This window comes from Hemicordylus capensis, chromosome 2 (genome assembly GCF_027244095.1).
Source record: "Hemicordylus capensis ecotype Gifberg chromosome 2, rHemCap1.1.pri, whole genome shotgun sequence".
Lineage (NCBI taxonomy): Eukaryota > Metazoa > Chordata > Lepidosauria > Squamata > Cordylidae > Hemicordylus > Hemicordylus capensis.
Window position 1 is genome coordinate 14,497,639 of NC_069658.1, and position 13,874 is coordinate 14,511,512.

General features: G+C 44.7%; 1 protein-coding gene across 5 annotated transcripts in view; it reads right to left on the reverse strand.

Moving 5' to 3' along the window:
- The window catches only part of DYM (dymeclin), a 292,392-nt gene extending 279,367 nt beyond the window's left edge, over window positions 1-13,025 (reverse strand). The window contains exon 1 of one of the 5 annotated variants that reach the window (XM_053297362.1): window positions 12,803-13,025. Coding sequence is in view for 2 of the 5 variants with exons in the window: in XM_053297361.1 (XP_053153336.1) it covers window positions 12,564-12,654 (91 nt within the window). In the remaining 3 variants the exon portion in view is untranslated. Of the gene's footprint in view, window positions 1-12,563; window positions 12,662-12,802 lie in introns of those variants that run through there. The other 4 variants (XM_053297363.1, XM_053297361.1, XM_053297366.1 and 1 more) reach the window with 4 other exon arrangements.
- Window positions 13,026-13,874: the final 849 nt, after the last annotated feature.

Genomic DNA, 13,874 nt, shown 5'->3' on the forward strand with positions numbered 1-13,874 from the left:
TTCTCAGATGACAGGGTATGTTGGGAGTCTGTTGACTCTGAGCCTAGAGACTCAGATCTAGGTGCCTGATTGGTAAGAGCTGTAATTGGCTCTTATAAAATAGGGGTGGTAGGGCCAGTATTGTAGGAAGCACTGGGGCTGCTGGAGGCAAAATTGGTACTGATGGGATAGGTGTATGTCTCTTTGAGAGAGGAGGAGCCTCTTCAAAGGAGAAAGAGGGAATAATAGACTTCCTTTTACACCTATGTTCCTGGGGACGTGGTATAAAGCATCCCCTTTCAGATAATGGAATGGCCCACCTTCCTGGGCTGGTGTCAGGAGAAGAAGAAAAGTAGGGCAGGGCTGAACTCTCTGGGGGTTTGGCCAGGGAATAGGAAACCAGCAGCGGAGGTGCTGCAGGGGCTAGTGGAATAACAAGTGTCTTCCATTGCTCTGTGATAAAGTCTTTGAGCCATACTACAGAGCTCTCTCACAGCACTGTCTCGAGGAACAAGACAGAACCGGAACTCGGATTTTTGTGTCACCTAACTAACAGATGCTAGCCTGCCTGAACTGAAAAATAGATCCTGTCTTAAAGGAGGATGGAGCGGTTGATTACCCATAGTGAATGGATTACCTACTACAGTGTGGAAAAAAGGATCTGAAGGAAGAGAGGGAACTGGTTGCAACCACAAATAATGGCTGGCTAATGAGCTAAGCCTAAATTTGCAGAACCCTGGATATGCCACTGGAGTGGGTGCTCCCAGCTGTTGAAAACCAAGTCTGCTGTTTGTTTGCATAGCCCCCCCTCACCCGAATTCTATAGATATACAGATATAGATACAGATTCTGCTAGAATTCAGCTTGACTTCATCAGCTCCAAAACACCTGATCTTGATCTCAGGAACAGCTATATGCTCATCACCAATTGCTTACAAAGAGATATATCCAACCAAGCATTCCTGAATCTTCAAATAAAGAATGAGATAAAATATTAAATCTGAGGAAATATTTAAAATATGCTTCCCTGTAAAGCGGAATGAGCAACAGGGGGCCTGGCAGTAGAAAGGGACACAAATATAATGAAGTCTGCTATGAAAGAAAGGGAATAGAGTGACAGATGCTCATAGAACATTAATCTCAAAACATGATTCTACTTTCTCCAATCTGCAGTAATTGTGTAAAGCATTTCCGTCTGTCCATTACACATATCAGCGTATAAAGTCATACCCTCGGTCCATCTAGTATTGTCTGCACTGACTGGTGGCAGCTCTCCAAGGTTTCAGACAGGAGTCTTTACCACCCCTACCTGGAGATGCTGCCAGAGATTGAACCTGGGACTATCTGCATGCGAAGGTCCCAAAGCACCAAAACTAGTGCTCCACCACTAAGCTATAATCCCTCCCCAAATTCACTGGATCTAAATCCATTACATATAGACCCTGCCCTTCCTCTAAGAATTTTGAGGTGGTGTACCTATCTCCCCACCCATCAATTTATCCTCAGAACAATGCTTTCAAGTAATTTAGGCTTATAGAGAGAGAAACTGGCCATTTCTTAATCTGAGCAGTTTACAGGCTTGCATTAAAAAACAGAAAAACAGAAAAACCAGAAACATAGGGCTCAGCCAAAGCTGGCCACAAAATGGCAGCTCAGGGGATAGAATCCATTCAGGGAGTGAAGCCCACCAAAAGTGTTCTGCTCATAACGTATGATGTATTTTATAGAATTGTGTTGCTGTGTATGTTATTGCTTGTAAGCCACCCTGAGTCCTATGGGAGTAGGGCGACATATAAATCTAAATAAATAAATAAACTGAATAAATAAATAAGGCATACAACTATTGCATGTTCTTCAAATTCTCTGCTATGAAGCACTATCATCACCATTCTCTGGCAACCACAGAATGACCTAACACATCTGGACCCAAACTGTACCACAGGCACAAAGCAAGAACTAAGAGTGCATACAGAGTCAACAAGGAAAGGAGCTCAGCCACAGACAATATTTTAAGTCACATGGACAACATGAATATATGCAGCATATTAAGGATCTGAACATTTGAAAGATATTCTAGAAGACATTTACTGATTGTACAGATAGAGAACACTATAAAAATCAGACTAGTCCCCAGTACAACCACTGTCCATGGCAGATAGAAAACATGAGAAAAGATCATTCAATAAAGTATGCCAAACTACAAACCACATATATGTCTTACATATCAAGGCATACATATATGCCACATATATGTATAACATGTCATATACATGTTAAGCATTTGGGATTGAGACACATTTTTAGAAACATTCAGCCATTTCACAGATGCGCACCCCTCCCATATACACAAACACACATAACCTCTCTCATATACCTACACCAATGAAGTGTGTGCCCCGGTGAGTGTATATCTAATAGAGAGAGAGAGAGAGACAGACAATACATACGAGGGTACTGGTTCTCTGGGTGGCAAAAGACTTGTGTTTTGAGGTGGTATACAAAGATGTTAAATAATAACAAACAAACAAAACAAACAAACAAAGGCTTTATCCTCTTATAGCACTGTCATTCATCCTTTTTCTCCACACTCAACTCAATGTAGCAGGAAAGCAGCAGGCTCAATCAGAGGCATGGATGAATTGCCCCCTCCAAGCATAGGCAAGGCGGCTCAAAACCCCAGCCAACCTACTACCACCATGTCATCACCACACACATGCAATGGCTGGACAGAGACAACCCAAAATATAAGACCACCGCCTTCCTCCTCCCCATCCCACCACTTGCCATTGCAACAGCAAGCAAGCACAGCACTAAGCAAACCAACCAAGCATTTCCTTCACTTGTGTTCACTACCATGACTGAGAGCCAAGAAAATGATTGAGCAGGCTGGGCAACATGGCAGCCATTTTAAAGTTTGTGCATACAGCTCAACACTGTACATGCAAATATAAGCTTCTAGATCTCCTCTTGGAGTGGCTATTTTATGACTTGTTCATCTATCCCTTTGCTACCTGTGGCAAAAAGGAGGCAGGCCAAGGAGAAGAGATCACATCTGAAGGAATTGGGACCATAGAGGAATAAAAGCATGAGTATCACCAACAGATGTTAATACTAGGAGGTATACAAACTGAGGAGGGGGGAAGGCAAGAAGATAATAGAGAGAAGAAATTTTGTAAAATAAATAGATTAAAGCCTGAAAATATTGGCAAAAATATGAGAATGCTGAAGAGATCTTTCATTTGCGTTCCAGTCTCGAGCAGAAAGGACCAGAACTGGGTTAAGGTGCCCTCCGGTGGCAGGAAGCTAGCCTGACAAAATAATTTCAGTCCTGTCTTGAGCATACAATCTATTCAACCCAGCATGAGGAGATCCAGCACAGGGGGAAAACAAGGACAGGTGTACTATAGCCTAAGGAAGAAGGCTTAAAGGAATAGATGGGCCCAAGATCCTATAAATGGTTGCTTTTTTGACAAGAGCAACCCAGTATGTCTGAATTGGATTCTAGAGCCTACACACAGTTTCCCTCGGGTTAACACTGACGGTGCCAACTGCTGCTTCTTTCCAGGATTTCATGCCATGTATCTTATTTATCACCAGTTTCTTCAGTATGTACCCCGCCACCCAAACTCATTTGTAAGAAAAGAAGCCCTCTGTACAGAAGCAGAATATGCGCTATCCTCTCTAATAAAAGCCTTGGTGTCCATCCGTGGACGGACACCAAGGCGTGCGTTTGTGCCTCCCTGGGCTGTTCTGGGCATGCGCAAAGCGCATGCCCAGAACAGAGCAAGGGAGACATGACCGCCAGCACCTGGCGGCCATCTTGGGCGGCCAGAAGCGGCCGCCCCGAAGAAGCCGGGTATGCGGAGGAGGGGAGCACTGGCCGAGGCGGCGGCAATGCCGCCGCCTCGGCCAGAGGACGCAGCGCGGCCGAGGCCTGGCCGCGCCACCGAAGCCGGGTGGGGGGAAGAGGCGGCGGGGGAAGCCGGCAGCACCGCCGGAGCCGGGCGGGAGGGATAATTTGGGGCCCTTGCCCGGCCGCGAAAATGCAAAGGCGGCCACAGGAAAGGGCAGAGGCGGCCGCGGGGAGGCAAAAGCGGCGGCGGCACCAGGCCAGCCGCAAAGAACTGAGAGGCGGGCAAGGAAGGGAGAAACGGTGGGGGCGGGCGACACAATGGCCGGCGGGGGCATTTCTCTCTGTCCGGCTGCAGGAAAAGCTGAAACAGCGGGCCAGGAGCCGCTGAAAGGAAAAAGAGAGCTGAGAGTAAAGAGGACAGAGAACAAACATTCAAAAACACACGTCCGCCCTCCCCAATAGCCTCTCGAAGCTCCCAAGGGCAGCAGAGAGCCCGGGACCAACCGCAGCGCATCCCTCCCCTCCGCCCCTTGGCACACAAACAGAAAGGTTAAAAAAAAAAAAAAAAGGAGGAGGAGGAAAAAAAGGTTAAGAACACAAAAAGGCGGGAGAGAAAGCTAGCGCCCGTTATTATAACGGGCTTAAAAATACTAGTATACATATATGAGAGAGATTTTAGCAGATTCTAATTCTGTACAAAGGGCTTATTTTATATATAAATGCCTGCATTACAAAGCAGATTCATTACCTTTTCATTCCAAAAGTAGAAGGGAAATAGTTCCTCCTTCCTCCAGTAGCAAAATTACAGAAAGAGAATAAGCCACCCTATTAGAAAGCCTTGACTCAGTAATCCTGTTCACACATTATGTTCACTGCCACCCTATTAGAAAGCCTTGACTCAGTAATCCTGTTCACACATTATGTTCACTGCATGTACAATCTGTGCACAGTGTACACATGTACCCTCTGTATGCATACACAGTTATTCACACATTATGTTCAACACATGTACAATAGTATACTTCCTATCTATACCTGGCCTTTGAGGGTCCTATACTCAGGTCCATTTTTTAAGTGTATGCATTAGAGTCATTCACATGTGTACTTTTTAAAAACTTGCACATACAACGTAATGTCTGAATAGGGCTAGAGCCTTAATTAGACCTGGACACTAGCCCTATCCAAGGCCAGCCCAAGGATTTTTGATGCCCTAGTCAAACCTGGCTTTAGTGCTACCATACCCACCTCGAGGCAGAACACACAGAGATGCCCATCCTCACTGCATGTCTACTCATTCACCTGCCAATGCCGCCCCCCACCCCCAGCTCCTGCCTGCCTATGGCTGCCATGTCCACTACATCTGCCACCGCCAGCCTGGACCTTGAAGTGCCACAATATGTTATAAGGATGTCACTGCAGTGTGTCATTATAGTGCACTGCGGCACTCTGAGACCTAGAAAAGGCCCAGGCCAGTGTCAGCAACGAATGAAGCAGACATAGCAGGTAGGCAAGTGAGTGGGCAAGCAAATGGCGCTGGTGGTGAAGGCACCCATGCACTAGGCAAGATGGCCTCCCTCACAGTTTGGTGCCCTGGGTGACCACTTAGGTGTGCCTAATGGACAGGCGAGCCCTGGCCCTATTCAGTTGCAAATTATTTGATTATTTATTTATTTGATTAACATTTCTATACCGCCCCATATGCAACTCCATTGGCTGGCTTACAATAATTAAATTATGAGTTAATGCTATGTTAACAAGTCCATGGGAGCTGCAGGCTGCTGCTTCTCTCTAGATTGTGGCGGAAGGAGAATGGAAGCTTCTACTTTCACTTCAAGAACAAACCATGTTTTTCTTTCCACATTTGATAACCTGCTTTGTTCTAACTTGAGTTAATTAAGGAACCATAGTTCCCTGTGTTTGTACATCATGAGAAATGGCCGTTTATTCTTGCATGCAAAAGGAAGTAGACACTTTCTTGCACATAACAGTGTGCAAGTTTGCAGCTCTCTTATGTTCAGCCATGCAGCACTCAACTATGGTTTAATATTATGTTTGAACTGAGTCTGTGAAGATCATCACAGGATTTTCCACTTCTGAAGCAATGAAATATACATACCAGAATATCAGATATACTGCAGCCAACCAAGAAGCTATGAAGAGCACCAGATGACACAAAACATAGAGGAAATGTGAAGTCTTTCATAGTTTGGTACATATTTTAATAGACTGCCCATACTAATAAATCATTAATCCAGCAGACTGAATTAATAGACTAGCCCAGACTATTAACTAAGCTAGTTGAATAACTTAGTCTGCAAAAACTGAGAAGTAGTCATATTACCACAGTGCTACCAAACTAAATATTTGCAGAACACTTCAGTAATGAGCAAGAATATGCCTGAAATAATGTATGGCCTGGTACAGGATATTAAGTGTAAATGAAGTGTAGCTAACACTTCAGGAAAGGGGTATTTAATATAAATTAAATGTTGTGCCTTTTTATTTGCAGTGAATCTGCACAGTAAGTTAACCTAGCAGAGGAAAAGAACTAAAAATAGAAGTGTCAATAATTTAGGAACATAGTCTGAGGGCAAAGGATATCACAACTTTACTGATGCAAAGCAAGTCTTGGTCAGGTCAGTGCCTGGATGAGAGATCACCTGGGAACCCCATGTACAGGGTTATGACATATTACATAGGAAGCTGCCTTATACCAAGTCAGACCATTGGTCCATCCAGCTCAGTAATGGCTAGCTAAACTGACCGGCAGCAACTCTCCAAGGTTTCAGGCAGGAGTCTTTCCTAGCCGTACCTGGAGATGTCCGGGAGTGAACCTGGAACCTTCTGTATACAAAGCAGATGCTTCCCCACTGAGCTACAGTCATTTCCCACAGTCCTATGGCCTTATTTCCATGCTGGAAGAAAGGTAGGATATAAATGTAATAAATACTCTTATAACAGTTAATACAAAAGTGGCACTATCTTCTGTATCACATGATGCCCACATTTCCAAACATGCAAGCAACACTTCAGAAATCCTTCAGGGCAGAGGGCATTTGCAAGACTTTTGGTGGTCAGAGAAGAAGTGTTTTAGTGCCCTGCATTAATGCCTCTTGTTCTTCTCCATTACAAACAGAAGCCGAATACATTTATAAAATAAGGCAACATGATACAAAGTTGCTTGATTTTTGAGATTTACACATCATAGAATCTGACCGTCCCTGGCATGGCATTTGGGTTACCTTGACACAAAATTTCAGTGCTGTGCCACCAATTATGCCAAAACCTTCATGCTTCCTGGAGGCTCAGTGAAAAAGTATTTCACTTTTATGCAAATAGCCCCATACCTGTGAACAAGGGAAAAGGCTGCACCAAAGTACTTTTTCATGCACATACAAATGTACCAGGGATAGGCTTCAAGGTAAGTATTAGGATTAATAATCCTACCTTTGTAGCTGCTTTACAAAATATGCATGTTTCTATATACAAAAATGAATCTTGTGTATGTAAACGTAAAGAATGTCCCTCAAAAATGTCATATTTACTCGTACTTCCTCCTTATTAAATTGCAATTTCTATCCATTACTAAAGAAAACCCTAACCCACTGAGGGATAATTCATACAACTACAACACTAGATCTTAAGCTTCTTTTTCCCAGCATGACCTGAACATGCCCATAGTTGATCACTTTTTGAACCATAGCCACAAAGCGCACAAACCGTCAATGCACATGCAGTCAGAAGCATGGTTTCCTTAAACAGCTTGTTGCAATCACACTGGTTATTTGTTCTGGTGTAATGGGAAGGTCTGCAGCTCATGCCTTCCAAGGAGAAGGTTCCAGGCTCAAGCCAATTTAAAAAGTTCTACCTAAAACTGTTTAACAGCTGCTCCAGTTGCAATAAGTGGTGGCCTAAGTGGGCCACCTCCCCATCCTACACCTGGTGGTGCAGTAATGAGGAGGCATCTCTTAATTACTTATAAGAGATCAGGAACACAGGACTCATATACTCCATCCCCTACAGAATAAATTTCCTCTTCCTCCTCAGCGGGGAAGTAACTTGCTTAGGGAGCAAGAGGTTACTGGTTCGAATCCCCACTGGTATGTTTCCCAGACTATGGGAATGGGAAACACCTATATTGGGCAGCAGCGATACAGGAAGCTGCTGAAAGGCATCATCTCATACTGCATGGGAGATGGCAATGGTAACCCCCGCCTGTATTCTACCAAAGAAAACCACATGACTCTGTGGTCACCAGGAGTCAACACAGACTGAAGCTGAACCATGTTAATTGAACCAATGTTAACTGCAGCTGAACCTAGGAGCCAGCTCAAATATTTAAGAACCAGGCTATGGAAACTTGACAAAATTATTGCTTAGTGATGGACACTGTGGAAGGAGAAGGTATATGGGCTTCTCTGTATCCCCTTTTCAAGTAAGGTACTGACTAACAAGCAGAAGGTTGCCAGTTTGAATCCCTGCTGGTAATATATCAGGCAGCAGCAATATAGGAAGATGCTGAAATGCATCTTCTCATACTGCGCAGGAGGAGTCAATGGTAAACCCCTCCTGTATTCTACCAAAGACAACCACAGGGCTCTGTGGGCGCCAGGAGTCGAAACTGACTTGATGGCACACTTTACTTAGGACAAATAAAGATGTTATTAAATAACACTCTGTGTGTGTGTGTGTGTGTGTGTGCGTGTGTGTGTGTGCGCGTGCTATAGGTGCCATGGCTCCCCTGGGATTTGTCAAGCTCTGGGTTAAGTTAAACAGGGCCCCCAAAACCAGGACTGGAAACCAAGGTCTTTCACACCTATGTCCACTGAATAATTGTGAAGGTCTACTTTGATCTTGAAAGGGCTCAATTCAAATTTATGAGAAATCACATATATCAGGATTACTCCAATGTCAGCGATAGCAGCTATTCTATTTTAGGAGTAGTAATACAAGCTTTCATCTCCAGCTGGATACATTTTCAGTAAACAACATTCTGTGCAGCACAACTAGTGTGTGAAAACCTAGCAAACCCCATTTTAAGTTAGCAGTGACTTGTCTTATACCCAGTCAGATCGTGTCCACCATACTTGCCCTATACCAAATTAATCTAACCACAACTGTTACTGCTACCATTAAACCTACCCCGTCCCCAAGAAACCCAATCTCCACTTCCTTCGCTTAATGAATGAGCCTAAAATTACATAGTTCTCAATTCTATTTCAGATTATTAGGTCTGACCTGAAAAGGCACCATGAATAGGAAAACTGTCAGAGTCACAAAATCCCAGTGGAACTGACTGCAACAATGACAGCCATGCATTTTAGTAGCTGTAATGGTGCAGCAGGGAAATGACTTGACTAGCAAGCCAGAGATTGCTGGTTCAAATCCCCGCTGGTATGTTTCCCAGACTATGGGAAACACCTATATTGGGCAGCAGCAATATAGATAGGAAGATGCTGAAAGGCATTATCTCATACTGTGTGGAAGATGGCAATGGTAAACCCCTTCTGTATTCTACCGAAGACAACCACATGGCTCTGTGGTTGCCAGGAGTCAACACTGGCTCGACAGTACACCTTACTTTAACACAAATCCCACGTCTAAAGTGACATTCACAAACATTCCCTCCCTGTATCTTCTTGTAAACAGGAAAAACACAGAGAAACCAAGTTCAAAACTAGCTGCCATTCATGACCACAGATACATATGATCATACCCTTGCACTCCACCATAATCACTACCATCACCATCCCTGTGGTTGGCTCCCCACTTTGCCCATGAACATACATTGCAAGAAGGTGCGAAAGATACAAGGGAGCATATTTTATTTTCCTAACGACCCTGATGGTAAAAACACACATTCAAGATCACAAATAGTTTCACATAACATCTTTTAACCACCCTACTGCATTCATACAGTTTTTTAAAAATGGTGTGTTTTTTAAAAGTGGATCCCCATTCCCCACCCTCATATCTTTTGAAAGTATGCTTATGGGGAGGAGTGGGGACTGAGTACACAACCAGACAGTGTATGTTATTACCTCCAGATTAACCTCAATGCTGCACAGATTGCCCTAAGTGTAAAACTCACATAACTCAAGGGGATTTATTACTTCTGAGTAAACCTGCACCAGACTGGGCAGTCTGAGTACCAGGGTGTGTAATGTTTGTTTGTTTGTTCATTTAACAAACAAAAGTTTATACCGCCCCATATGCAAGTCCTTGAGTGGTTCAAAATCTTAAAGAACAACCATTAAAACATTAACACAATTAAAACAGTTTAATTGTGCTGCGCCCTGCACAAGGCAGGGTGTGTGTGTAGGGATACCTCTTGTAAAACCAAACACAAGCTGTCCGTACCAGGATCTTGTAAGAACCAACAGCAGTAACTGGCACTTAAAATGAAAAAGGTTGCAGAGCAGCTTTTAAAATGATGCCTGGGGAACAGCTGACAGGAGCTGGGCAGTATCCGGTTCGGCAAATGCCATCCTTTAAAGTGTGAGGGTGCAAAGGATTCAGATAAAACAGAAGGGGACAGAGCAGAAACACATAAAGAGCAGAAAGAAGGCTGTGCCAGCTGGTCCAAGAGTCAAAAGAAAGATAGCATACATCAGGTGAGAGATTCAGCATATAGATGCTTATATGCCAATGCCAGAAGCCTCCGCTCCGAGCCAAGATGGGTGAACTGGCGTACTCTGCTGCTAACGCAGAAATATATATAGTGGGCATAACAGAAACATAGTGGAACAGTGAGACACTGTTATCCCTGGATATAAACTCTATAGAAAGGACAGGGAGGGGCACCTTGGAGGTGGAGTCACACTGTATGTTAAAGAAAGGATAAAATCTAACAAGATAGAAAACCTAGGTGGACCGGAGTCCTCCACAGAAGCCCTGTGGGTGAGAATACAAGGCCTTAAAGGAAATGTGGGGACGTGCTATCGCCCTCCAGATCAAGATGCTGACAGTGACTGCAAGCTGCAGCAGGAAATCAGGGAGGCATCAAGGAGAGGCAGGTCTGTAATAACAGGTGACTTCAATTACCCACACATAGACTGGGTAAATTCAGAGTCAGGTAAGGGAAAAAAGGTCAAATTTCTAGATACGCTGAATGACTGTGCCCTAGAACAGTTGGTCTTGAAAGCAACCAGTGAGAAGGCGACCTTGGACTTAATCCTGAGTGGCACCCAAGACCTGGTGCAGGATGTTAGTGTCATCGACCCTTTAGGGAATAGTGACCATAATGCAATCAAATTCAGCATACATCTTCTCGGGCCTACATGTTCTTTGCTTAGTTTAATTACTAAAGGATTATGATCAGAATAAGAAAGTGGAACCTTCAATCAATCTCGGTAACACAGACTTCAAAATCATACACATATCAGTTCTGGAATACAATTGATGAGGTTGAGAAAAATTGGTATAGCCCTGCTCCAAAGGATGTTTATGTCACCACGTGTCTTCTAAAGATAGGAGTGTCAAGTAATCTAGAACATTTCTTGGTAATTTACCAGAATTCTTATTGTATCGTCCTGGTTTATCAAGAGTTAGAGAGAGAACTCCATTCCAATCTCCCATCACGTAGTATCATCATCATCATCATCATCATCATCCTCCCAATGGTAATTGGCACCCTGGGTGCAGTTCCAAAAGACCTTGAAGAGCACCTCAACACCATAGGGGCCACAGAAATAACCATCAGCCAATTACAAAAAGCAGCTTTACTGGGAACAGCCTATATTCTGCGACGATATCACAACAACATTGACAATAAAATGCAGCCATCCTAGGTCCTTGGGAAGGGCTCAATGTCTGGATAAAACAAACCAGTCAATAACACTTGTCTGACTGTGTAAACAATAATAGGAATAGGAATAGGAATAGGAAGTTGTTCTCCTTCCGCTATTTCTAACAAAGATCAAAAGAACTGCTCATAAAATAAAATTATGTCTTATCACTTGGAGCATAAATTGAAGCTATAGTAATTTTGAATTGTTCTTGAGTTTGGAATCGTAGTATTGTATTTCTACCAGCTGAATCCATTATTTGCTTTTCTAAAGTCCAAGACAAGTTCTTATGTTCAGTAAAGATCCACACAAAAAACTTGACTAAATATTGACTATAATATAACAATATTAACACAGGCACATAAAACTGACTAAACAATTAATATATTTTGGACATATAAACACAGGTGCAAATACTCCTCAAAACAGGACCACTCAACAGCATCAGCCACATTTAATGTCCATATGAGCCACCTATTGGTGCAGCAGGGAAATGACTAGACTACCAAGTCAGAGGTTGCCGGTTCGAATCGCTGCTGGTATGTTTCCCAGACTATGGGAAACACCTACATTGGGTAGCAGCGATATAGGAAGATGCTGAAAGGCATCATCACACACTGCGTGGGAGAAGGCAATGGTCAACCCCTCCTGTATTCTACCAAAGACAACCACAGGGCTCTGTGGGTGCCAGGAGTCGACAATGACTCAATGGCACACTTTACCTAATGTCCACATAGATCCACTTTAGAGCAAGATTCAAGTAACTCGGGGGGGGGGGAACAGGGGGTGGTTACTCCTGAGTCAGCCCGTGCAGGACTGGGCTGCCTGAGTACCAGGGTTTGTTAATACTGCGCTACGCTCTGCGCAAGGGAAAGGGGTGCATGTAGGGATAACTCTCGTGTCACCCCATCCTGAGGACGCGCGTCCCCCCGCCCCGTCATCACCTCCTCCACCTCCTGTGGTCCCCGCAACGACAACGGTCAGGGCTACCCCTGGCCCCACCTCCGGGTCAGGCTCGTAGCTTCCCCTCACCATCCCCAGGTCTCTGTCTCTCTCTCTCCCTACGGCTCTCTCTCTCTCTGCCCGCTCCTCCTCTTCACCGCCAGAGAGGCAGAAAGACGCTCAACAACCCCGCATACAACTCTGGGGCGGGCAAAGAAAAAGCAGAGGGGCGGCGACTCACCAGGCTCCCTCGAGGAAGGGACAGGAAGGCAAGGCAAGCGGGGGACACCCACTCTTCTTCGCCCTCTCAAGGCTCTCCTCAGAGGGGGGAGGAGACGGAGCTCGCGCGCACGCGCGCCCTCACCCAGTCGCTCAGCCCTTAAGCCGTCTCCATCTTTCCACGTCGTCACAACCTGCCCTTCCCCCCAACCACCACCACGGCCATCCACCGCCGCGCTGTCAAAGGACGGGGGGGCGGAGTCCGAGGACGTCACGTGCCCGCGCCTCTCGCTTCCGGGCCGAGAAGAAACGAAAGTGGTCCCGTGTTCCGGAATGGCGGGAAATTGAGTTCTTTGGGGCCGGGTTTTTCTCCCGGCGGCCGCGGGAGGAAGTGGTACAACGTGTGTTTTGCTTGTGCGTTTTTCTAAGACTACGATCTTTGGGGCAAGCTGCTGTTTTTTTTAAATTGCCATTTCTGTGTATTACTGATGGCGATGGTGGTTTTTTGCAGGTTTTGTGCAATTTTGATTTTTGTAAGGTGCCTCGGCTTCCTTGGAAAGTAGAAGGGATATAAATCCCTGGGGTTTTTTTTTAAGTAAATAAAATGTGGTGGAGTAGATTATAGCACTTCAGATTGCTCTCTTTAACTAGAACAAAAACTCTCCCAGCATAGGGGAGGCAATCAGAGGGTCTCCAGCCGTTGCCCAACACCCACCATCCTCCTCAGCTGTACTTTAGTGGTGGCTGAGGAAGATGATTGGAGTTGTCCAGCAACAGTATGGTGTAGTGGTTAGAGTGCTGGACTAGGACCGGGGAGACCTGAGTTCAAATCCCCATTCAGCCATGAAACTAGCTGGGTGACTCTGGGCCAGCCACTTCTCTCTCAGCCCAACCTACTTCACAGGGTTGTTGTGAGGAGAAACTTAAGTATGTAGTATAGCACTCTGGGTTCCTTGGAGGAAGAGTGGGATATAAAATGTAAAAAAATTAAAAAAAAAAAAAAAACAGCCGGAGACCCTCAGTTTGGCCACCCCTGTCCTAGCATATAAGGAAGAAAGGCTTTAGCTAAAGCCTGTTCTCTAACATGCTAGTTT